At 47.7% G+C, this 24,988-nt stretch overlaps 1 protein-coding gene across 1 annotated transcript in view; it reads left to right on the plus strand.

The window, feature by feature from the left end:
• Positions 1-24,988, plus strand: part of KAT5 (lysine acetyltransferase 5) — a 319,317-nt gene that overhangs the window by 37,865 nt on the left and 256,464 nt on the right. The window contains exon 2 of the mRNA XM_030220227.1: positions 6,221-6,287. Coding sequence (XP_030076087.1) covers positions 6,221-6,287 — 67 coding nt within the window. The remainder of the gene's footprint in view (positions 1-6,220; positions 6,288-24,988) is intronic.

The raw sequence follows: 24,988 nt of genomic DNA on the forward strand, positions 1-24,988 counted from the left end.
GGTGATGGCCTTTCTGCGGATGCAGGGCATCCAGGTTTACCCTTACCTGGATGATTGGCTGATTCGAGCATCGTCCTATCAGGACAGCTTGGAAGTGACCTCCATGGTTGTCTGTCATCTGCAGTCGTTGGGGTGCATGATCAATTTCAACAAGAGCTGCCTGGAGTACTTTGGAGTCCTCTTCAATACCTGGAGTGCTCAGGTCTTTCTCCCAGAGGGGCAGCATGTGAAGTTGGTGGCTCAGGTGCGGTCTCTACTCATGGCTCCCCGACCGCGGGTCTGGGATTATGTGCAGGTTCTGGGCTCCATGACAGTTGCCATGGAAGAGGTTCCTTGGGCATGGGCACACATGCGTCCGCTCCAGCAATCTCTGCTCAGCTGTTGGTCTCTGGTGTCAGAGGCCTACCACATCCGGCTCGCTTGGACATTGGATGCCAGATGGAGCATGCAGTGGTGGCTGCCCTCGATCGTTGAATCGAGGAGTGCCTTTTCCGATCCTACATTGGGAGGGGGTGACCATGGATGCCAGCCTGTCGGCCTGGGGAGCCCATTACAGGGGTCAACTGGCTCAGGGTTCTTGGTCCCTGAAAGAGGCTCACTGGCCCATCAATCAGCTGGAGCTCCGAGTGGTTCGGCAGGCTCTGAGGTCCTTTGCCCCATTGTTGCGGGGAGCACCGGTCCGGGTCTTCTCGGACAATGCAACGGCAGTAGCCTATATCAGCAAGCAAGGTGGGACCTGCAGCAGCCAACTGGCTCGGGCATTTGCAGAACTCCTCTTTGGCGACGTATCCGGATGTGGTGCGTTTTCTGAAAAGAAGTGGGTCACCTTCCGCTGCCCTTCTGGGCGCCTTGCCCAGAATGGGACCTCAATCTGGTTCTTTGAGCACCCAGCGCCCTCCATTTCAGCCTCTTCATCAGGCTACCCTGAAGGACCTTACTCTGAAGACGTTTTTTTTGGTGGCTATTACGTCGGCCCATCGTGTTTCTGAGCTTCCGGCACTTTCTTGTTGGGATCCCTTTCTGCATTTCTTGGAAGGGGGGGTTTCCCTGAGGGCGGTGCCATTTTTTTTTTTCCCAAGGTCATTTTGGCCTTCCACATCAATCATTCTGTGGAGCTTCCTTCCTTTCGGCAGGAGGAGGTGGATGGCCAGTATACCTCCTTGCAGCTTCTGGATGTTCGGAGGGCTCTTCTGCTGTACCTGGAGGGGACTAACGACCTTCTTCAGTCAGATAGACTTTTTTGTGCTGTTTGGTAAGCAGTAGTTAGGTCTCATGGCTTCCAAGGCATCCATTGCCTGCTGGTTGAAGGAGGCAGTGATTCCACCTACGTCCTGGCAGGGAAGGCTTCGCCTCTAGTCCTGAGGGTAGACTCTACTAGGCATATGGTGACGCCTTGGGCGGAGACTTCCTTGTCCTCTCTGGTGGACATTTGCATGGCGGCAAAGTGATCATCACATACCTTCAGTAAGCACTATAGGGTTGATGTTGCCGCTCATTCGGAGGTGGCCTTTGGAGCGGCAGTCTTGCGGGCGGCAGGGCCACCCTCACAGGGATTGTTTTAAACATCTCACTTGTCCTGGAAGAGGGGAAGAAACGTAATGGAAGGAGAAATTAGGTCTTACCTGATAATTTTCTTTCTATTAGTTCTTCACACTATTCCAGGAGCCCTCCCGTGTTCAGGGTTGTTTTATGATCGCCCTGCACACTGTTCTGGATCCTGTCTTCAGGGGTGCTGTTTTGTTTTGGCCCTGTTGATCTTAGTTGGTTGCTGTTCATGCCCTAGTGAGGTGTTTATTTTTACTTAGCTTGTGTACAATACTGAGGAACTGGGCTGCTAGCACGTGGCTAGGTAGTAGTGCTCAGTTCTGTATTCTCTATCTCCACCTGCTGGTTGATGAACATGACTACCCACTTGTCCTGGAATAGTGTGAAGAACTAATGGAAAGAAAATTATCAGGTAAGAATTTCTCCTCAGTTTTGCAACCTCTTTCAGCCCTTCTTGTTTTTGTCCTTCACAGTAGGTGAATGTATTCTTGTTGGGCTTTGTCTGTGGACACTGTGATTCCAGTGCTTCATGTGCTAATGAAGAGGTTTGGACATAGCAGGACTCTGTAAGTTTTGTCTCACAGTGGTCTGGAAGCCTCCGATGTCCCGGCTTGCATTTCCCTCAAGTCTAAGGCTCCCTATGGGGGTATGGCTGAAACAACTGATGCAGAGATTCCAGTGATGGCAGTGGCCCCAATTGTTGGCAAAAACTACCACCATATTGTCTGCAGTGTGTGCTCCAGAGCAGCTCCCGCTCTTGGAGCTGATTTCTCTTGCTTCCACATCACAGGGCCAATTTGCGCAGTAGGAAACTTCTGGGGTGGATTTTTCCTCTGATTTTATTTGGCCATGTACAAGGTGGGGGAGGGGGCTTTGGGGGCCTGGGACCCCCCATTTTGGGCTCAGGCCCCCTCCAAACATGTAGCTGGAACTCCTCACACATGCCCAGTTCGCAAGAACTGAACATGCACAGGGAGTTTTAGCGTTGTCGACTGGAGGTACACTGCCGTCTTCTTTTGTATAGCAGTGTGAGGAGGAAGGGAGCACCTCGGCAATTAATTTTTTGGGCCAACAAGGCTTCAGCATCCCCGCCAGACATTTAATGGGAATTGCATGCTTGGAGGGGGCCTGAGCCCAAAGTGGGGGAAATATTGCGCAAAATCCTTTCTAGAGTTGTGCAGGTGCTGCAGTCATTGGGCTGGGTAGTCATCCTGGTCAAAAGTCATCTGGAGTTGTTGCAGAGCCTGGAATATTTGGGAGTTCATTTCAACACCAAACTAGGCAGGATGTTTCTTCCAGGGGCAAGAATACAGAAGCTGCAGGCCCAGGTTTGCTTTCTTCATCACCCCAGGTTCTTGGCTTTATGGTGGCGTGTCTGGAAGGGGTGCAGTGGACTGGGGTCCACATGAGACTGCTTCAGACAGCACTGCTATCATGGCAATCCCCCCAGAAGCAAGATTTAGAGGAGAATTTCCCCTTCGGGAACTGGTGAAGCACAGCTTGCAGTGGTGGCTGGAGACACACAATCTGGCGGGGGGGGGGGGGGGGATGAGTGGTGACGACGAATGCCAGTCTCAAGACTGGGAGGCACATTATCTAGGACACGTGGCTCAGGGCCATTGGTTGGCCAAAGAGGAGCAGCGCTGGTCAATTAACAGACTGGAAATTATAACAATTCATCTGGCACTGTAGTCTTTCCATGAGCTCTTACAACGCAAGGTGGTGCGAGTCATGTCGGACAATGCAACAGCAGTGACCTACATCAATCACCAGAGAGAGTCACGAAGAGCCACCTGGTGGCGCTAGAAGCTGCTCTCTTCAAGTCCTAGATGGAGTGCCATCTAATGTATCTTTCCTCCACGTGTAATGGACTTGGACAGTGTTCAGATGGATTACCTCAGCAGGAACTTTTCTTGATCTAGGAGAATGGAGCTTAGGACAAGAAGGTTTTGCCCTTATTGTGTGCAAGTGGGGGCTTCTGATCATAGAAATCATAGCAACTTTCCACAATGCCAAGATTACTCAATCCTTCAGCCGGAGGAAGGACAGTCTCTCGGAAGGATTGGATGCCTTGGTGCAGGAGTGGCTGCAGGAGCGGAAGACCTGGGTCCACTACGTATGAAGATACACGTGAAGAGGAGTAGTGTGACCAGCAAGGAGACAAACGATATGATGAAAAAAACTTTATTCTCCTAATACCCGACACGTCACTGTGTTTCGACTGTGCCTGCCTCAGGGGTCTATAATAAACAAAACATTGAGTATGTAGCTTAAAAACATATGTATGAGAAATGAGGTACATACAAGTTTGCATAAGACTGAACTAGGCCTTGCAATGCCTTCTAGAGGCTATCTGTTTATGCTATAGGCTATGACACAAAGTTCAGGGGAAAAAGGTATGGAGACTAGTTAATAAAGTTTGCTTTTTTAAATTCTGTCTTTATCAATAAACCTACAATACCTCTTTTAAACCCCAACCGTTAAATCACCAAAGCACAGAGTAATAAAAACATTCACTTACCTAGCGAAGTGTCCTCTCAGAAGTGGAGTGAAGTCACTAAGGAAATCTACTGTAGTAGCATTTAATTCCTTTGCACATCACTGTTAGTTGGATGCAGGTTTTGGGATGAGAGTCTTGGAGGCAGGGCTTCAGGGGTCCCACCCTTAATAGTCACTGCTTTGGTACATCCCATCTGTGCCGGCTGGTGGGACACTGTGCAGGGCGAAATTAGGTCTTACCTGCTTATTTACTTTCCTTTAGTCCCTCCAGACCACCACAGAGCTCGCCCGTTCTTGTGATCTCCAATATTTTGTTTAGGGCTTTTTTTCCTTTGCGGGTATTACTTTTGGGGCTGCAAGGGGTTGGTTGCTTTTGTGTTAGTTGTCTTGAAGCGTTTGAAAATAGAATTATGGTAAATTAGCAGATATATGCAAATATTCTGTCAGAGTCAGAACTGGATGCTACGACATCACAGGGCAGAGGCCTAGGTGTTAGGCCGGGGCCTTGGTCACTGAGAGGGCCATTGGCATGATGTTTCTTTCGTTTTGTCTCCTTTTTGGGGATCTGCTTAGCTATTCAGGGACTGCACAACCTACTTTTAGACTTACTTGAAACTCCAGTGGTTCTTTTTCTCAATCTGCTGGTCTGAGTACATAACCCACCTGTGCCGGTCTGGAGGGATTAAAGGAAATTAAATTAGCAGGTAAGACCTAATTTCTCTTTTTTTTAATTATTATAATTTTTTAAAAATTTAATGTTTATTGAATGTGAATAGAAAACATTACAAAGAAATGAGCAATAAGTGGCCAGTACTCGACTCCTCAGGTAACAGGACCTAAAATCAACTAGTTTATTCAAGAGAAAATAACCCCCAAGGTATAGCAGTTCTTTAGACCATAGCAGAAAGGGGTGGGCCACAAGGGCCATGGCCAGTGTTGCCAGGTGGGCGGTTTTACCGCCCAATTGGGCGGTTTTCCGCGACCCGCCGTGGGAAATTTTTGCCCGCGGCGGGTTGCGGTTTTTTGGGCTGCTTTTTGGGCTTCAGGGCGGTTTTTTGTGCGGCTTTTTCGGCCGCGGGGGGCGGGGTTAGTGACGTTTTTGGGCGGGGTTAGTGACGTAGGAGGCGGGGCCGGTGACGGGGGAGGCGGGGCCGGTGACGGGGAGGCGGGGCCGGTGACGGCGGGGGCGGGGTTGATGACGGCGGGGGTGGGGGTGATGACGCGGGGGTGGGGTTGTCAGGGGCGGGGTTTGAGTTTGGGCGGGTTTTGGGCGGTTTTTGTGCTGGATTGGGTGGGAAAAAAGTTTTCCACCTGGCAACACTGGCCATGGCATCAGCAACTAGAGAGCTTGGGAGTAAAGCTGGAAATTCATTTGTGTGGCCCCTCCAACCAAAATAAATGTACCTCTGCCCATGGTCTAGATCCTTCCATCACACAATTAAATTGAGAGGAGACAATTTTATAAGAAACAATATATAACCAGTCCTGAAATTTTTAATTTAATTTGCTTCTTCACAGATAGTTGAAAACCTCCATAGTAGGGGAAGAACTATTACAGATCACCTTTTCTTAACATTGAATCAATGCCTTTCATTGGGCAGGTTCACAAAATAAATAATTCTTCTCAGCATGTTTAACTAAACATTCCATTGGGGGGGAAAAAGACATATGCAGGGCCTTATTGTCTAAATTATTTATTCAGTAGGGTGTATCTTTTTCTCTTACCAGGGTTTTGATTACGATCTGTACGATGGTTTATTTTCTCCTGTTTGTATATTCGACTCTGCTTTTATTGAAATAGTTTTACTTTAATTGTTGAACACTGTTGAATAGCTGGTTTAGGATGGGATAAGGTCAATAATTACATTTAAATACACATTGTTGTATTCTGGCTTTTATTTCTGTGCAAAAACAGTTCAAAGCCCATTACTCCTCAAAGCAATAGGAATTTGGAAATTGCTGCTGTATCTACCCTATACAATGCAAGGGATTTTTTTCCCTTTTGATCCAGTGTAATACATATTGGTTTGCTAGTCCTGCATGAGTTAGGGACAGCTCTAGAAACATTTTGATCAGTTTAAATTTTCACACTGCAGCACAAAGAATAATGTCTCTCACTGTTCCTTTTTCTTTTTTCCCCTTCTGCTTTCATGATGCCTGTGTTCTTCCTCAATAGGGTGAGGTGATTGAGGGCTGCCGTTTGCCAGTGCTCCGCAGAAACCAGGACAATGAGGATGAGTGGCGTGAGTATCTTAGCCTCTTTCTGCCTGCTGTTGGCAACTAAAACATCTTTTCACTTCTAATCTAATTAGTCTTTTAAGGTGATGTAGGGTAGCAGTCCTGTATATCTGAAAAAATGAACTGGCTTTGTACATCCCCAGGTATTAAGATTATTCTGTCATTTAAAAACATGTGAAAAGTATGGATAATCTGTCTTTCTGTTGTGATGCCCTCTCTGGTACAGTTTACCTGTAGAAATACATCTTGAATTTAAAAAAATAATAATTTATTTCCAACTGAGCAAAATAATACTGGTTCAAAACGCTGGTGGAACAGATATATACATCACAATTGCACAGATGTTCTTTCTTTGGTCTTGCCTGACATACAATCATAGTAACATAGTAAATGACGGCAGAAAAAGACCTGCATGGTCCATCCAGTCTGCCCAACAAGACTGTGGAGGAGTGGCCTAGTGGTTAGGGTGGTGGACTTTGGTCCTGGGGAACTGAGGAACTGAGTTCGATTCCCAGCACAGGCAGCTCCTTGTGACTCTGGGCAAGTCACTTAACCCTCCATTGCCCCATGTAAGCCGCATTGAGTCTGCCATGAACGGGAAAGCGCGGGGTACAAATGTAACAAAAAAAAAAAGACAAACTCATATGTGCTACTTTTTGTGTATACCCTACTTTGATTTGTACCTGTCCTCTTCAGGGCACAGACCGTATAAGTCTGCCCAGCACTATCCCCGCCTCCCGCCACCGGCTCTGCCACCCAATCTCGGCTAAGCTCCTAAGGATCCTTCTGAACAGGATTCCTTTATGTTTATCCCACGCGTGTTTGAATTCAGTTACCGTTTTCATTTCCACCACCTCCCGCGGGAGGGCATTCCAAGCATCCACAGTCTACATAAAATAAAAGAATAAGCATAAACAATAAACACAAAAACATGATGGTGAAGAAAGACCAAATGGCCCATTCAGTCTGCCCATCTACAGCATCCACTACCTCCTCTCCTGAAGTGACCCCACGTACCTGTTCTACATTTTCTTGAATTCAGATACAGTCCTTGTGTCTACCACCTCCACAAGGAGGTTATTTCATGAATCCACTACTCTTTCCGTAAAAACGAATTTCCTTAGATTACTTCTGAACCTATAACCTTATATCTTATGCCCTCTCATTACGGAGTTTTCCTTCATTTGAAAAAGACTTGCCTAATTGGTAAATAAGACCAAGAATATTATAAGGCCTCAGTATCGCTCCACGGTGAGACCTCACCTTGAGTATTGCGTTCAGTTCTTGTCATATCTCAAAAAAGATTTAGTGAAATTAGAAAAGGCTCAAAGAGGAGCAACCAAAATGATAAAAGGTGGTAGAACTCCATTTATATGAGGAAAGGCTAAAGCGTTTAGGGCGTCTGAGGGGGGATATGATTGAGGTCCACAAAATCCAGAGTGGTGCAGAACAAATAAAAGTGAATCAATTTTTCACTTTTCCAAAAGAACAAAGACCAGGAGACACTCAATGAAATTACATGGAAATACTTTTAAAACAAACAGGAGGAAATATTTTTTCACTCAAAGAATAGTTAAGCTCTAGAACTTCTCCTGGCAAATAAGAACATAAGCATTGCCATACTGGGACAGACCAAAGGTCTTTCAAGCCCAGTATCTTGTTTCCAACAGTGGCTAGTCCAAGTCACAAGTACCTGGCAAAATTCCAGAACAGAACTATACATTTTGTGCTGTTTATAATAGAAATAAGCAGTGGTTTTTCCCAAATCCATTTTAATAATGGCTTATGGACTTTTCTTTTAGGAAGGTATCCAAACCTTTTTTAAACCCCACTAAGCTAACTGCTGTTACCACATTCTGTAGCATGAATTCCGAGTTTAATTACACATTGAGTGAAGAAATATTTTCTCGGATTTGTTTTAAATTTACTGCTTTTAGTTTCATTGCATGCTCCTAGTCCTAGTAATTTTGGAAAGAGTAAACAAGCAATTCACGTCTATCCGTTCCACTCCACTCATTATTTTATATACCTCTATCATATCTCCCCTCAGTCATCTTTTCTCCAAACTGAAGAGCCCTAGCCTCTTCAGCCTTTCCTTATAAGGAAGTCGTCTCATTCCCTTTATCATTTTGTTATCCTTCTCTGTACCTTTTCTAATTCCACTATATCTTTTTTGAAATATGGTAACCAGAATTGCACACAGTACTTGGGACTGAGCTAGCAGCGTCTTATTTTACATTCTCTACTGTACCCCAAAGGTCTTTTTTAAGACCAGCACATTCACTCCCAAGTTACTCTATCCTGTATGCTTTGTCCGCCATCTCCTTGAGACAAAGTATTAAGACTCCTGAGGAAGGCACTTGCAGTGCCGAAACAGGGCACCTTGTAGAGTCTTCATTTAATAAATTGTATTTCAAATCTCGAACCTTTCCAGTCTGTTCATTGAAGAGCCTGGTTCCGTTCCCACTCCTCTTTTTCTCCTGAGGTTACTCGTGGGACACTGTTGTTCTTTGTCCACCCTGGTGGATTTGTTGCTTTTACTGGTATCTCTCTCACATCTTCCTCGATAAAGACCAAAGTAAATAATTCATTTATTCCATATCATCAAGCTGATCAATCCATAGACTGGTGGGTTGTGTCCATCTACCAGCAGGTGGAGATAGAGAGCAAACTTTTGCCTCCCTATATGTGGTCATGTGCTGCCGGAAACTCCTCAGTATGTTCTCTATCTCAGCAGGTGGTGGTCACACACAGCAGCAGCTCTGGCTAGGCCTCCAAGCCTAATCCTTAGGTTTTGTTGAGGCCTGGGGTTGAGGGCTCTTTTGAGCAAGTGCAAACCTGGTGGTGCCAGGTCCCTCCTTTTCTCCCCCCTCCCGCTGGCTCCGTTTAAAAAAAAAAAAAAAAAATATTTTTTAAACGTCTTTAAAGGCGTTTAATTCGACGTTTCTTTAAACGTTCATTGCAGCTACTCACTGGGACACCAGTTCGTTACAGCTCGGAGCGGCAAGCAGGTAATTTTACCTTTTTATAGCGGGCAGGGGGTTCCCCGATTCTTCTCCTCGTGGCAATGGCGTCGGAGGGCGAGGGCGCAAAGGGTCGCTCCCCGGATCGCTGGAGCGCTTCTAGAGGGGATGCGGGGGTTTTACAACCTGATTCGCCCTTGATGGGTGATAGTTTAGTGACCGATGAATGTCCCGGTCGTTCCTCCGGCGTGGCGGTTTTTTCCCGCCATAAACGCCCATCCCCCGCTCCTCGCCTCCGCCATCTTGGCCGGCCACGCGGCTCGGACGGCTTCTTCGGGGCCGCCCTTGAGGTTGGAGACATTAATGCCATGAACGCCCTTAATTTGGGCGACGGCACAAAAGCGGCTAAAGTTAAGCGCCGTTCTTCCCGCGCGGCTCCTTCACGGAGTTTCGCGCCGGACGCCATTTTGGATGCGCAGCATGTCTCTCCCCCGCTATTGCGAGCGCCGGTTGAGAGTGCGTCTAGGGCTGTTGCCCAGGCTGCGGAAGTGCACAGTCTGGGGGGTTTCTCCCCCGAGTTTGTTTTGCTGCTGCATCAGGCTTTCCTCATGCAAAACGCTGCCCCTGCTCCCTCTTCTGATAAAGAGGTTGAGGTTCCCAGAGGTAAACGCCCTCGGGTTGATTTCCAGGCCTTGGAGGACTTTTGTCTCCTCCGATGTAGATGAGGGCAGCGTGTCTGAGGTCTCCCAACGATCCTTTGCGGATTCCTTGGAGGAGATAGATCCCCGCTCGGCTGGAGCGGATGACCCCTCTGCAGCGCGGCTTTTTAGCCCAGAGGATTTGCCCAACCTGTTGTTACAGGCCATGGACACTTTGAAGATTTCCTCTCCGGAGGACGTCTCTCCCTCAGCCCCTGTTGGCTCTGCCATTATGCTGGGGACGAAGCGCCCGCCTAGAACCTTCCACGTGCATGATGCCATGCACACCTTAATTGCGGCTCAATGGGATGTCCCGGAAACGAGCCTTAAAGTGGCTAGGGCTATGTCCCGCCTCTATCCTTGGCTGTGAGTGAACGTGAGGCCTATCTGTGGCCTACCGTGGATTCTTTAATCACTGCGGTGACTAAGAAAACGGCGTTGCCGGTGGAAGGTGGCACGGCCCTAAAGGACGCCCAAGACAGAAGATTGGAGGCGGCCTTAAGGTCGTCCTTTGAGGCAGCTGCTTTAAGTTTGCAGGCCTCAGTTTGCGGCTCCTATGTGGCCAGGGCGTGCCGGACTATGGTGCAGCGGGCTTCCCCCTCGGATCATTCCTTGAGGGCTGATTGGCCGGCCCTGGAATCGGGCTTAGCCTATTTGGCAGACTTGCTGTATGATGTCTGGAGAGCCTCAGCTAAAGGCATGGCTCAGACAGTCTCTGCGCGGCGGTGGCTTTGGCTGAAACATTGGTCTGCTGACCACGCCTCTAAATCCCGCCTGGCTAGATTGCCTTTTAAAGGCAAGCTGCTCTTTGGGGTCGAGCTGGACAAAATCGTGACCGATCTCGGCACGTCTAAGGGCAAGAAATTACCAGAGGTCAGGGCTCGGGTTAGTACTCGTCCCGATACCTCCAGAGGACGGTTGCAGGAAGCCCATCGGTACCGCCTGGGCAAGTCGGGTTCCTCTGCCCCCTCTTCCTTCAAGAGGAATTTCTCCCCCAAGCAGCATTCCTTTCGCAGAGACCGCCGTCCCGGAGGTGCTCCCTCCGGTCCTCCCCCAGGGTCTCGTACCCAATGACGGGGCCTTGGTCCACGCCCCAGTGCAGATTGGAGGACGGCTGTCCTCGTTTCTGGGCGAGTGGACCACTATAACTTCAGACGCGTGGGTGCTGGAAGTCATCAGAGACGGCTACAAGCTAGAGTTCTGCCAACCCTTAAGAGACGGGTTTGTACTCTCTCCCTGCAAGTCTCCGGTCAAGCTGTGGTAGTGCAGCAGACCTTGGACAACCTGATCCGCCTGGGTGCGGTCGTTCCGGTGCCAAAAAATCAGATTGGCAAGGGACGTTACTCCATTTACTTTGTGGTTCCAAAGAAAGGAGGTTCTGTCCGGCCTATCCTCGACCTCAAAGGGGTCAATCGGGCCTGGAAAGTGAGGCACTTTCGCATGGAGACTCTCCGCTCTGTTATAGCGGCAGTGAAGGCAGGAGAGTTCTTGGCTTCCTTGGACATCAAGGAAGCGTACCTGCATATTCCCATCTGGCCTCCTCTCCAACGCTTTCTGCGTTTTACAGTCCTGAGACGACACTTCCAGTTCAGAGCCCTCCCTTTCGGGTTGGCTACTGCTCCGCGGACCTTTTCCAAAGTAATGGGGGTCATAGCGGCCTTCCTGCTAAAGGAAGGAGTACAAGTCCATCCTTATCTGGACGACTGGTTGATCCGAGCCCCCTCTTATGCAGAGTGCGGCAAAGCTATGGACCAGGTAATTGCTCTTTTGAGCTCCCTGGGATGGATCATCAACTGGAAGAAGAGCCAGCTGCGCCCGACTCAGTCCCTGGTGTATCTGGAAGTTCAATTCGACACCCAAGTGGGCAGAGTGTTCCTGCCAGACAATCGGATTGTCAAGCTTCAGGCTCAGGTGGACTAGTTCCTAGTAGCCTCTCCTATTCGGGCTTGGGACTACGTGCAGCTGTTGGGCTCTATGACGGCCACGATGGAAGTAGTGCCCTGGGCCAGGGCTCATATGAGACCACTACAGCTATCTCTGCTGCTGCGCTGGACTCCGATGTCGGAGGATTATGCTGTGCGCCTTCCCGTGGACCCAGCAGTGCGCAAGGCGCTGAGCTGGTGGACGTAGACAGACAAGTTGTCTGCAGGATTGCCTCTGGTGTCCCCGGAGTGGATTGTCGTCACGACAGACGCCTCTTTGATGGGCTGGGGAGCCCACTGCTTGGGAAGGACAGCGCAGGGGCTCTAGTCTCCTGCAGAGGCAAGTGGTCTATCAACCTCCTGGAACTCAGAGCCATTCGGTTGGTGTTATTGGAGTTCATCCCGGTACTGGTGTTGAAGCCTGTACGGGTCCTGTCGGACAATGCCACGGCTGTGGCCTATATCAACCGCCAGGGAGGTACCAAGAGCGCCCCTCTAGCCAAGGAGGCTATGAGTCTTTGCCAGTGGGCGGAAGCGAACCTGGAGCAGCTTTCAGCGGCCCACATTGCCGGAGTCATGAATGTCAAGGCGGACTTTCTCAGTCGCCATACCTTGGAGCCCGGAGAGTGGCAACTATCTGCTCAGGCGTTCTTGGACATCACGAAGCGCTGGGGCCAGCCGAGCCTAGATCTGATGGCGTCATCGGCCAATGGCCAAGTGCCGCGCTTTTTCAGCAGAGGACGGGACCCTCGATCCCTGGGAGTAGATGCTCTTCTCCAACAGTGGCCGACACAAGAGCTCCTCTATGTGTTCCCGCCCTGGCCCATGTTGGGCAGGGTGCTAGACCGGGTGGCAAAGCATCCCGGCAGGGTAATCCTGGTGGGTCCGGATTGGCCCAGACGTCCCTGGTATGCGGACTTGTTCAGGCTCTCAGTCGACGATCTTCTGCGGCTGTCAGTGGAGCAGGGCCTGTTACATCAGGGTCCCGTGGTGATGGAGGATCCCTCTCCCTTTGGTCTTACGGCCTGGCTATTGAGCGGCAGCGTCTGAGGAAGAAGGGCTTCTCAGACAAGGTCATCGCCACTATGCTGAGAGCGAGGAAGCGCTCTACTTCTACTGCTTACGCCAGGGTTTGGCGTATCTTTGCAGCATGGTGTGAAGCAGGCTCACTTTCTCCCTTCACTGCTCCAATTTCTTCAGTGTTGGCGTTCCTGCAAGAAGGTCTGGAGAAAGGCCTGTCGCTCAGTTCCCTTAAAGTCCAGGTAGCGGCTCTGGCTTGCTTCAGGGGCCGCCTGAAGGGTGTTTCCCTGGCTTCGCAGCCAGATGTGGTGCGCTTTCTCAAGGGAGTTAATCACCTGCGCCCTCCTCTGCACTCAGTGGTGCCTGCGTGGAATCTCAACCTGGTGCTAAGAGCATTGCAGAAGCCGCCTTTGGAACCCTTGTCGAGGGCATCTCTGAAAGACCTGACGTTGAAAGCAGTCTTTTTGGTGGCTATCACTTCAGCCAGAAGAGTTTCCGAGCTCCAGGCGCTCTCATGTCGAGAGCCTTTTCTGCAGTTCACTGAGGCAGGAGTGACTATTCGCACAGTGCCTTCCTTCCTGCCCAAGATTGGTTCTCGCTTCCATGTGAATCAGCAGCTCTGTCTCCCTTCCTTTCGTAGGGAGGACTACCCAGAGGAGTACTCTGCTCTTAAATATCTGGATGTGAGACGAGTCATCATCAGATACTTGGAAGTGACCAATGATTTCCGGAAATCGGATCATCTGTTTGTCCTGTTTGCAGGTCCTCGTAAGGGTCTGCAGGCTGCTAAGCCTACAGTGGCAAGATGGGTCAAGGAAGCCATTGCAGCAGCTTATGTGGCCGCGGGGAAGGTGCCGCCTATCCAGCTGAAGGCTCACTCCACGAAAGCTCAGGCGGCCTCGATGGCAGAGGCCGGATCCGTCTCCTTGGAAGAGATATGCAAGGCGGCAACTTGGGCTTCGGCTCATACATTCTCCAAGCATTACCGTTTGACTGTGGCTGCACGGGCGGAGGCCCGGTTTGGAGCTTCAGTGTTGAGGTCAGGGATTTCTATGTCCCGCCCTGGGTGAGTACTGCTTCGGTACATCCCACCAGTCTATGGATTGATCAGCTTGATGATATGGAAGGTAAAATTATGTATAATCATACCTGATAATTTTCTTTCCATTAATCATAGCTGATCAATCCATAGCCCCTCCCAGATATCTGTACTGTTTATATTCTGGTTGAATTTTAGGTTCAAGTTTAGCCTTCAGTTACTTCAGGAGGACTTCGTGTTCAAGTTCTTCTTTCACTTGGATTCTTCAAGAGTTGAGACGAGTTTGTGTTACAGTGAGCTGCTGCATTCCTCTCCCCTCCGTTTTACGGGGCTGGATTGAGACTTAAAATTCTGCCGGCACTCCCTCCCGCTTCGTGCGGCTGTAGGGCAGCTTTGTACCCCTCCCGCTTCGGCGGTGTTAGGGTCAGTCAGCTCCTCCCGCGGTTGCGGTTGCAGGATAAGCCAGATCCCCCCGCATCGGCGGGTGTGGTGTCCCTCCCCCGCTCCGCGGGGATGAGCTGGACGGATTCCCCTCCCCCACTTGTGTGGGGATGAGCTGGGTTAATTCCCCTCCCCCGTTTCGGCGGTGGTGAGCTGGGCAGAGTGTCCCTTCGTGGGTGTAATTCTCTAAGTGCTGAGTCCTGCGGATGGAGCTTTGATATCGACATACTGAGGAGTTTCCGGCAGCACATGACCACATATAGGGAGGCAAAAGTTTGCTCTCTATCTCCACCTGCTGGTAGATGGACACAACCCACCAGTCTATGGATTGATCAGCTATGATTAATGGAAAGAAAATTATCAGGTATGATTATACATAATTTTACCATCTCTCTGCTATGGTCTTGTCTTTCCCGAGTTCCCCTTTTACCCCTCGGTCATCTAGCAGTCCAACTGATTCTTTTGCCATTTTTTTTTTTTTTATATACCTAAAAAAGTTTTTACTATGTGTTCTTGCTTGCAACACAATCTTCTTTTCAAAGTCTCTCTTTGCCTTCCTTATCAGCTGTTTGCATTTGACTTGTCATTCCTTATGCTGTTTCATATTATTTTCAGTCGAATCCATATTCTGAAGGATTTTCTTTTAGCTCTAATAGCTTCCTTCACCTCACTTCTTAACCATGTCGGCTGTCGTTTGATCTTCCTTCCTCCTTTTATAACATATGGAATATATTTGGTCTGGGCTTCCAAGATGGTATTTTTGAACAGCATCCACACCTGATGTAAATTTTTGACCTTTGCAGCTGCCCCTCTAAGGTTTTGTTGTTGTTTTTTTTTCACCGTTCTCATTTTATCATAGTCTCCTTTTTGAAAGTTAAATGCTAATGTATTGGATTTCCTGTGTGGACTTAGTCCAGAGCTTATATCAAATCTGATCACGTTATGATCACTGTTATCAGGAGACCGCAGCACCATTACCTCCTGCACTAGATCATGCACTCTACTAAGGACTAAGGGACCTGTTTACTAAGATGTGCCAGCATTTTTAGCACACTAGCATTTTTAACGCACGCTAAATTTTAGCGTTCATTAATGCTAGAGACACCCATATATTCCTAATGTTAAGTTAGCATGTGTTAAAAAACGTTAGCATGGCTTAGTAAATGGGGCCCTAGGTCTAGAATTGTTCCTCCTCGTAGCACACGCTAATTTTTAGCATGCGCTAATGCTAGAAACACCCTTATATTTCTATGGGTGTCTCTAGTGTTAAGTTAGCACGCGCTAAAAAATGTTAGCACAATTACAGCATGGCTTAGTATACAGGGCCCTAGGTCTATAATTGTTCCTCTTTTGGGCTCCTGAACCAGCTGCTCCATAAAGCAGTCCTTTATTTCATCAAGTAATTTTACCTCTCTAGTCTGCCCTGATATTACATTTACCCTGCCAATATTGGGGTAATTGAAATCGTCCATTATTGTTGTGTTCCTCGGTTTGTTAGCCTCCCTGATAACATTTCTACATTTGTCTGTTCATCCTGGCTAGGTAGACGGTAGTACACTGTTATCGCTATGCTTTTCCCCATTACACATGGAATTTCAATTCATAGAGATTCCAAAATGTGTTTTTTGTCCTGCAGAATGTTTAGTTTATTTGATTCATGGTCCTCAACTTATAATGCTACCTCTCCATAAGTCGATCTACCCTATCATTGTGATATATTTTGTATCCTGGTGTGACAGTGCATCACTGGTTATCCTCCTTCCACCAGGTCTCAGAGATGCCTATTATATCTATACTAGTAAAAAAGGCCCGTTTCCGAAACCAATGAAACGGGCGCTAGCATGTGGTTTTTTTTTTTTGTGTGTGTGTATGTGTCACAGAGTTATTTTTTGTGTGTGTGTGTGAGGGTGCGGTGTGTGTGCAGGTTGTTGATGATGGAGGTGGTGCGTTGGTGTGCGGTTGTTTCGTTAGTTTGGCAGCCAGTCTCCAGCGATTCCTAGGCAGGGAAGGAGTACTCCTCCCCCTTCCTTGGTCGCTGTTTGCTGCTGGCTGGGTCGTGGGTAATCCTTCCAGCTGGGCCGCAGCTTGTCCTGTTCGCCCACGTCCCAGATGGTGACGGGCATGTTGTTTTCCGGCTCCTCTGACTCCATGTCAAGCGATCCCAAATATAGTCTGTGCTATAGGCCCTCTGGCACTCTTCAGTACTGGCATTAGGCATTTAAAAATTTCTCCCCCCCCCCTCCCCCGGTCTATTTTTGCACATACCCACAGCAGGAATATTCTTCTCTCGTTCCAGCGGTGGTTCTGTGCTCTCCGTGCTGCACAGATAATGAGCCATTCTGCTGGGGAATGCTCCTCCCTTATTGTCACGTAGTTTCCTCTGATTGGTCCGTCTTACGTTACCTAGTGTTGCCTGGGAACGGTGTTGTGATGGTCCTTTGTGTTTCAGAATGTTGAGGGTGTTTTTTCTGATTGGTCCGTCATGCGAGGGCGGGGCAGAGAGACATGGTCAGTGTTCTGGCTTCACCACCATGAATCCATGAACCCTTCAGTGAGTGACTGAGTGAATTCAGAACGTTGTCTTCAGAACGTTGAGGGTGAGTTTTATTATAGTAGATTTTCATTTAGTTCAATATATTCTAACTATATATTTTTTAGGCTTCTGGCATTTGCATATAGACATTACAAACTATGTTTGTTCTTCCTATTTACATCGTTTTCAGCAGTTGACGTTGATAACGTGCAATCTTGAAAATCCGTCTGCTTTTATTTAAAGACACCAGGGGAATCATTTTCAAAAGAGAAAAACATCCAAAAAGTGGGATAAATCTGTGTTTGGACATTTTTCTCACAAAAACATCCAAATTGGTATTTTCGAAACCAGTTTTTAGACGTTTTTCTATGAAGTCTGTTAATGTTTAGCATTAAAACAGGAAGTTACAGGAGAGAGGGTGGGACACAGCAGAAGGAAGGCTATGGAGACAGCCTCTAACTGTGAATCACTGTTGGCTGCAGGAACCTGTATGTGAGACCTGCGGGGAGGAGGAAGTGGGGGGGGGGGGAGTGCTGGCTGGACCCATGGGAGGAAGGGAAAGGATAGAGGTGCTGCCTGGACCCATGGCAGGGAGAGGGAAATGAATGAGGTGTTGGCTGGACCCATGGGAGATAGGGCCTAGAGGGAAGGGAAAGAAATGCAGGATCAAGGGGATAAAGGAAGAGGGAGTCAAATACTGAACCCACAGTGGGAAGGAGAAAGGGAAAGAGGGCATATAGGTGAGCCAGATGCTGGAAGAGGTGGGGGAAGAGAGAGAGAAGCTGGACACAGGGAGGTAACAGAAACAGAGGAGAAATGATGTGCATGGGGTGGGGGCAAAAGGGACACAAAGGTGAGATGCTGCATGGAGATGGTTGGTATATGGACACAGGGGCAATGCAGACACAGAGGATAGGGAGATAGAGAGGTGATGATGGAATCGGGGATATGAACACGGGGAGATACTGGACAGGAAAGTGTAAGGACACAGAAGATGCTGATCATGGGGGATGAAAGGGTCACAGAAATGGAAGATGGATGGTGGACATGGAGAGAGAAGAAACGTCAAATGGACAGGAGAAACCTGGTGAGTGAGTTAAGCAGAAACCAGAGCCTGAGACCAGCATGATTTTAAAAATATGGCCAGACAAAAGGTAGAAAAAAAAAACTATGTATTTTTTCTATTTTGTGATTATAGAGTATGTTAGATTTGAAATGTACATCTTGCCAGAGTTAGTGTTAAACATAGCTGGGACCAAGGTCAGAAATGTATTTATTTATTTATAGCATTTATATCCCACATTTTCCCACCCACGGGCAGGCTCAGTGTGGCTTACATCAGTCTGAAAAGGCATACATCAATCCGGTAACAAACAATCAAGTTATAATGAAGTTGAATATGCCGTTACGATAGCTACAGTTCAGGAGTTATGGATACAAGGAGGGACTTTGGCGTAAGCTTTTCTAAATAAACCCAAAGTCTACTACCAGGTTGTACTTTCTTCAGCGTCCAACACGCTTGGGGCTCTCCCTGGTCAGGGGCCAAGGGGAGGAAGGGTGGGGATTCTATTCCAGGTACTTGTGCAAAAAAAAACGGGGGAGGAGGGGATGCGTCTCATCCTAGACCTAAGGGCCCTGAATAAATTCCTAGTCAGAGAAAAGTTCAGGATGGTTTCCCTGGACACTTTTCTCCCAATGATTCAGAAAAATGATTGGCTATGCTCTCTGGACTTAAAGGATGCATATACTTGCATCCTGATACTTCCAGCCCACTGGAAGTATCTTTGATTTCAGCTGGGAACACATTACTTTCAGTACCGTGTGTTGCCTTTTGGCCTCACGTCAGTTCCCAGGGTCTTCACCAAATATCTTGCAGTAGTTGCAGCATCGCTACACAGACTGGGAGTCCATGTGTTCCCTTATCTCTATGATTGGCTGGTGAACAGCACCTCAGAGGAGGGTGCTGAGGAGTCCATGCAGATGACTGTTCGGGTGCTCGACCTACTAGGTTCATTTTAAACTTAGTCCTATCTCCACCCTGTCCAGTGATTGTCGTTCATAGGAGCCTCTCAGCAGGTCACAGCTTGGCAGATGTTGAGATTGTTGGGCCACATGGCTTCCACAGTGTATGTTACACGCATTACACATCTTCACATGAGAGCAGCTCAATGGGCCCTTGCTTCTCAATGGTATCAAGTCACAGGGAGTCTAGTAGATCTCATCCCAAGTGTTCCCAGAGCTTGTACGCTTCCTTAGTGCTAGACCATTCAAATGAATTTGACTTTAGGACTTCCATTCCAAATTCTTCAGCCACAAAAAGTGCTGACGACAGATGCATCTCTCCTGGGATGGGGAGCTCATATAGATGGGCTTCACACTCAAAGAGTTTGGTCCTCCCAGGAAACTAATCTTCAGATCAATCTCATAAGTAAGTACACGTACCTTATCCGACCACAACTTCACTTTGTATTTGTTCCTCTACCGGACTTGGCGAACGCCTTTACGGTACTATGTAAGCCACATTGAGCCTGCAATAGGTGGGAAAATGCGGGATACAAATGTAATAAATAAATAAGTATTGCCACACAGGGACAGACCAAAGGTCCATCAAGCCCAGCATCCTGTTTCCAACAGTGGCCAATCCAGATCACAAATACCTGGCAAGATCCCAAAAACGTTCAATACATTTTATGATGCTTATCCCAAAAATAAGCAGTGGATTTTCCCCAAGTCATTTTAATAATGGTCTGGAATGCTGTAAAGGCTTTCAGAGATTGGTTTTCTCATCAAATTGTTCTCATCCAAACAGACCATGAAGTTATAATGTATTACACCAACAAGCAGGGAGGCACCGGATTACACCCTCTGTGTGAGGAGGCCGTTTGGATGTGGCATTGGGCTTGTCAGCATGGCATGGTCTTTTGAGCCACCTATCTGGCGTGCACAAACAATACTCTGGCTGACAGACTGAGCCAGGATAATGCAACCTCACAAATGGCCTCTCAATATGGACATAGCCCGCAAGATCTTCCAGTTGTGGGGCACCTCCTCGGTGGATCTTTTTGCCATTCAGATCAACCACGAGGTCCCTCAGTTCTGCTTCAGGCTCACGACAGACTTTGTCGGATGCCTTCCTCCTCAGTTGGGGGACAGGTCTTCTATACGCATGTCCTCCCATACCTCTAGTGGAGAAGACTTTGTTGAAACTCAAGCAGGACTTCGGAACCATGATTCTGATCGCACTGTACTGACCGTTGCAGATATGGCTCCCTCTACTTCTGGAGTTATTCTCCGAAGAACCGTGGAGATTCTGACCCTCACTATGCAGAGTGAGGGGTCCCTTCTACATCTCAATCTCTAGTCTCTGGCTCTCACAGCTTGGATGTTGAGAGCCTAAAATTCGTTTCCTTGGGCTTTCGGAGGGTGTCTCCTGGGTCTTGCTGGCTTCCAGGAAAGATTCCTCTGTGCTATTCTTTCAAATGATGGAGGTTTGCCGTCTAGTGTAAGAGCAAGGTCCTAGGTCCCTTTGCTTGCCTACACAGATCCTGCTTGAATACATTCTACACATCAGAGTCTGGTCTCAAGACCAACTCTGTAAGGGTTCACCAGTGGAATCAGTGCTTATCATTACTGTGTAGAGGGTAAGTCCATCTCTGGACAGCCTCTAGTTGTTCGCTTCCTGAGAGGTTTGCTGTTGTCAAAGCCCTCTGTCAAACCTCCGCCTATGTCATGGAACCTCAACGTCATTCTCACCCAGCTGATGAAATCTCCTTTTGAACCACTGAATTCCTGCCATCTGAAATACTTGACCTGGAAGGTCATTTCCTTGGTGGCTGTTCCTTCAGCTCATAGGGTCAGTGAGCTTCAGGCCTTCGTAGTGGATGCACCTTATACTAAGTTTCATCACAACAGAGTAGTTCTCCACACACACCCTAAGTTCCTGCCGAACGTGGTGTCAGAGTTTCATCTGAACCAGTTGATTGTCTTGCCAACATTCTTTCCCTGACCTCATGCCCATCCTGGTGAAAGCAGCTTGCACACCTTGGATTGCAAGAGAGCATTGGCCTGCTACACGGAGTGGACAAGGCCCCACAGACAGTCCGCCCAGCTTTTTTTCTTTTGATCCCAACAGGATGGGGGTCGCCATTGGGAAATGCACCATTTCTAATTGGCTGCATTTCCTTCACTTATGCCCAGGCTAAGCTGGCCCTAGATGGTCATGTCACGGCTCATATTGTCAGAGCCATGGCTACATTGGTAACCCACTTGAGGTCAGCCTCCATTGAAGAAATTTGCAAGGCTGCGACATGTTCTTCAGTCCACATGTTCACATCACGCTACTGCCTAGAGTAAGATACCCACTGCAACAGTCGCTTCGGGCAGACAGTGTTTCAGAATCTGTTTGGGGTCTAGAATCCAACTCCTCCCTCCTAGGCTCGTTTATTCTGTTCCAGGCTGCACTCTTGTTTAGATTGTATATAGTTTCAGGTTAATCTGCGTTATGTCCTCGCCGTTATGAGGCCCAATTGACCAATATATATTGATTTGGTGAGCTTGATGCAAGGGATTCCCCACTTTTGAGAATTGATAAGCTTGCTTGTCTTTGGAGAAAGTGCAGGTACTTACCAGTAGCAGGTGTTCTCCATGGATAGCAGGCTTTATATTCTCACAATCCCTCCCACCTCCTCTTGGAGTTGTCTCCTTTGTAGTTTTTTACTTTATTTTTGCTGTAGTATTAAACTGAGGAGACTGCGTTCTTGCAGTGGGTGGGAAGGCACTCGTGCATGCACGGTGGAGCGTGTCTCATGCTCCACAAAGCTCTCGTTAGACTTTTGTATATTCTGGACTGGCCAACATGTGTCGGAGTCACCCACTTGTAGGAATTTAAAGCCTGCTGTCCTCGGAGAACACCTGCTACAGGTACAAGTACCTTCCAACTCTGAGCCAAGTTAATACGGGCTTTCAAAAGACCTCTCTCTAGGTGCAACCAAGATGCCTCTGATAAAGTAATATTTAGTTCATTTTCCCAGTTTTTCCTATGCAAGGTATAAGGTTGAAGACGCAACATCAGGTGTCCATACAGAGTTGTTATCATTCCCCTAGTACTTCTATTATCCACACACATCTCTTCCAAAAGAGTAACATCTCGAGTTAATGCCTCTTTATGTGCTGGAAGCCACAGTAAGTGCTTCAATTGTAAATAAGCATATTGATCACTCAGCGGAATTCTATAGGATCCTACTAACATCTCGAAAGAGACCACCTCATCTCCCTCATATAGCTGCCCCTATAGATCCAATCCCAACGTCGCCCAACACTGAAATACAGTGTTACCAATCCCCGGCTCAAACACGGGATTATCCCCTATGGGCGCAAGCCTAGATAGCAAAGGCTGTCGAACCGGAAACAAACGATCCCAGTAATAAAATGTAGCCTGTACTGTAGGTGGAAAACAATCCACCCGACCTCTATAATTTGAGGGGAGCCACATCAAATGTCCTAGTGAATGAGTACCAACCAAATCTTGTTCAATGTGCACCTACAATTTATGATCCTCCCTCCTAAACCACTCTATTGCCGATCTCGACTGCATCGCGCAATAATACCAAAAAAGATTTAAGCTTGTCTTTTCTTTCTAAAGTTGTGGAGTCAGTGGTTCTTGATCAGCTTTCTACCTGTATTGAGTCTATTAATGCTTTGCACCCTCGTCAATCTGGATTTCATGCCAGCTTTAGTACGGAAACAGTGCTTTCTGCCCTATTAAGCGAACTACGTAGTAATTTGGCAAGGGGGGAAATTGCTTTATTAGTCTCTCTTGATTTGTCAGTAGCATTCGATCTTATCAATCACGATTTACTTTTACATAGTCTTTCCTGTCTGGATATCTCTGGTGTAGTTCTGGAGTGGTTTCCTTCTTTTCTTGGGCAATGATATTTTCCAAAGCATTCCTGCTCAGAAAGTCCATATGAATTTTCCACTCTGGCCACATGAGCTGAGGACTTATCCACCAAGTGATGCTGCGCCCAAGTCATGAGGGCAGCTTCCTCTGCTATCTGTCAACTCTTAATGCCCCACTGATGATTCACACATGGTACCACTGTAACATTGTTAGAGAGCACACTTACTGCCCTGCCCTTGAGCAGGACCTGGAACAGTAGCACCAGATGGATTACAGTGGTCTCCAGTTTGTTGGTCGATCACTGATCCTCTTCTATTGACCAAAGGTGCTGCACTACCTGGCATAGATAATGGGTGCTCCAGCCCTTGAGGCTTGCACTCATTGTCACCATCATTCACTCTGGGGTCCCAAGTTCAGGGTGTGGAGCCACCACTGCAGACTGCACCGAATACTGCCCTGAAGTGGCAGTCTCACTTCCAAGGCTTGCGTCTGGGGTGACCACTGAGACAAGAGGACCTCCTGGAGAATATGGCCCCCAGTCCACTGTAGTACTTCCAGAATTGCAGCCACGGATCACATTTGCTTGAACTTGTTAACTTCAGAGGAAAATTGGCACAACTGAGGAACCACCTGCTTCAAGTAACTTTCAGCTGTACACCGCCTTGGGGGAATCTCTTCATAAAGGCGGTTAATAAATCCCAATAAATGAATAAAAAAATAAAATAAAAAAGTTAATGAAACTGTCCAGATATCTTTAAGGGAAAATTCTTGAGATTCTGATTTTACCACCACTTCAGATGTGCCAGCTCCACTGAAGGCATCCAGCTCAAAAACGAACAAATCCAAGGCATTGGGTCGTGGGAGGGGCCAGGATTCGTAGTGCACTGGTCCCCCTCACATGCCAGGACACCAACCGGGCACCCTAGGGGGCACATAACAATTAAAAAAAAAAAAAGTTAACTACCTCCCAAGTCCATAGCTCCCTTCCCTTGGGTGCTGAGCCCCCCAAATCCCCCCCAAAACCCACTGCCCACAACTGTACACCATTACTATAGCACTTATGGCTGAAGGGGGGCACCTAGATGTGGGTATAGTGGGTTTTGGGAGCAGTTTGGAGGGCTCCTATTTACCACCACAAGTGTAACAGGTAGGGGGGAGTGGGCCTGGGTCTGCCTGCCTGAAGTGCATGCACCCACTAAAACTGCTCCAGGGACCTGCATACTGCTGTGATGGAGCTGGGTATGACATTTGAGGCTGGCATACAGGCTGGGAAAAAAAGTTTTTTAAGTTGTTTTTTTTTTTTTGGTGGGAGGGGGTTAGTGACCACTGGGGGAGTCGGGTGGTCATCCCCGATTCCCTTCGGTGGTCATCTGGTCATTTAGGGCACTTTTTTGGGACTTGTTCATGAAAAAAAGGGTCCAAAAAAAGTAACCCAAATTCGCGCTAAAAACGCCTTTCTTTTCGATTATCGGCCGAGGACGCCCATCTCACCTCGGCCGATAAACACGCCTTCGCCACGCCTCCGACACGCCCCCATCAACTTTGGCTGTTTCCGCGATGGAGTGCAGTTGAAGACGGCCAAAATGGGCGTTCGATTATACCGATTTGGGCGCCCACGGGAGAAAAACGCCCATCTCCCGATTTGGGTCGAAATATGGGCGTCTTTCTCTTTCGAAAATAAGGTGGATAGTTAGCTAGGAAGGCTTTCTTGGCCTTGCACTCTCTCAGTTCTTGGCTAAGGGTGCCTCCTTTTTCTTGAAATTCCCCCGTAAGTGCTTAGTCACATATCGTGAGAATCAATATATTTTTTTATGATTCCTTACAACTGGAAAAATTTCTAGCAGGAATTGATAATGTTACTTAGTGGGCTGTGGTTTGATTAATGGGGAGATAATTTGTTAAAAGGTCTTAAATTTTGGAAAATACTATTTGCTTATTGATTGTTACTTTTGTTTATTCTTTCATAATTTCAGCTTGTCTGTGAAACTTTTTTGATTCTTTTTGGAATGACATTTCTTTTTAATTATTAATTTATATTGTTTCCTCAAGTTTTCTTGGGAGTGTAATCTCATAAAAGCTAATAAAAAAAAAAGTAATTTAAAATACTGCCTGACACATCCGTATTTCGCCCTGCATGGGTTGCGTCAGGGGCTTAACTCTTACTGTAAATTCAACAAGACACATCTCGCTA

The sequence above is a fragment of the Microcaecilia unicolor genome, chromosome 11 (genome assembly GCF_901765095.1).
Source record: "Microcaecilia unicolor chromosome 11, aMicUni1.1, whole genome shotgun sequence".
NCBI classification, from domain to species: Eukaryota; Metazoa; Chordata; class Amphibia; order Gymnophiona; family Siphonopidae; genus Microcaecilia; species Microcaecilia unicolor.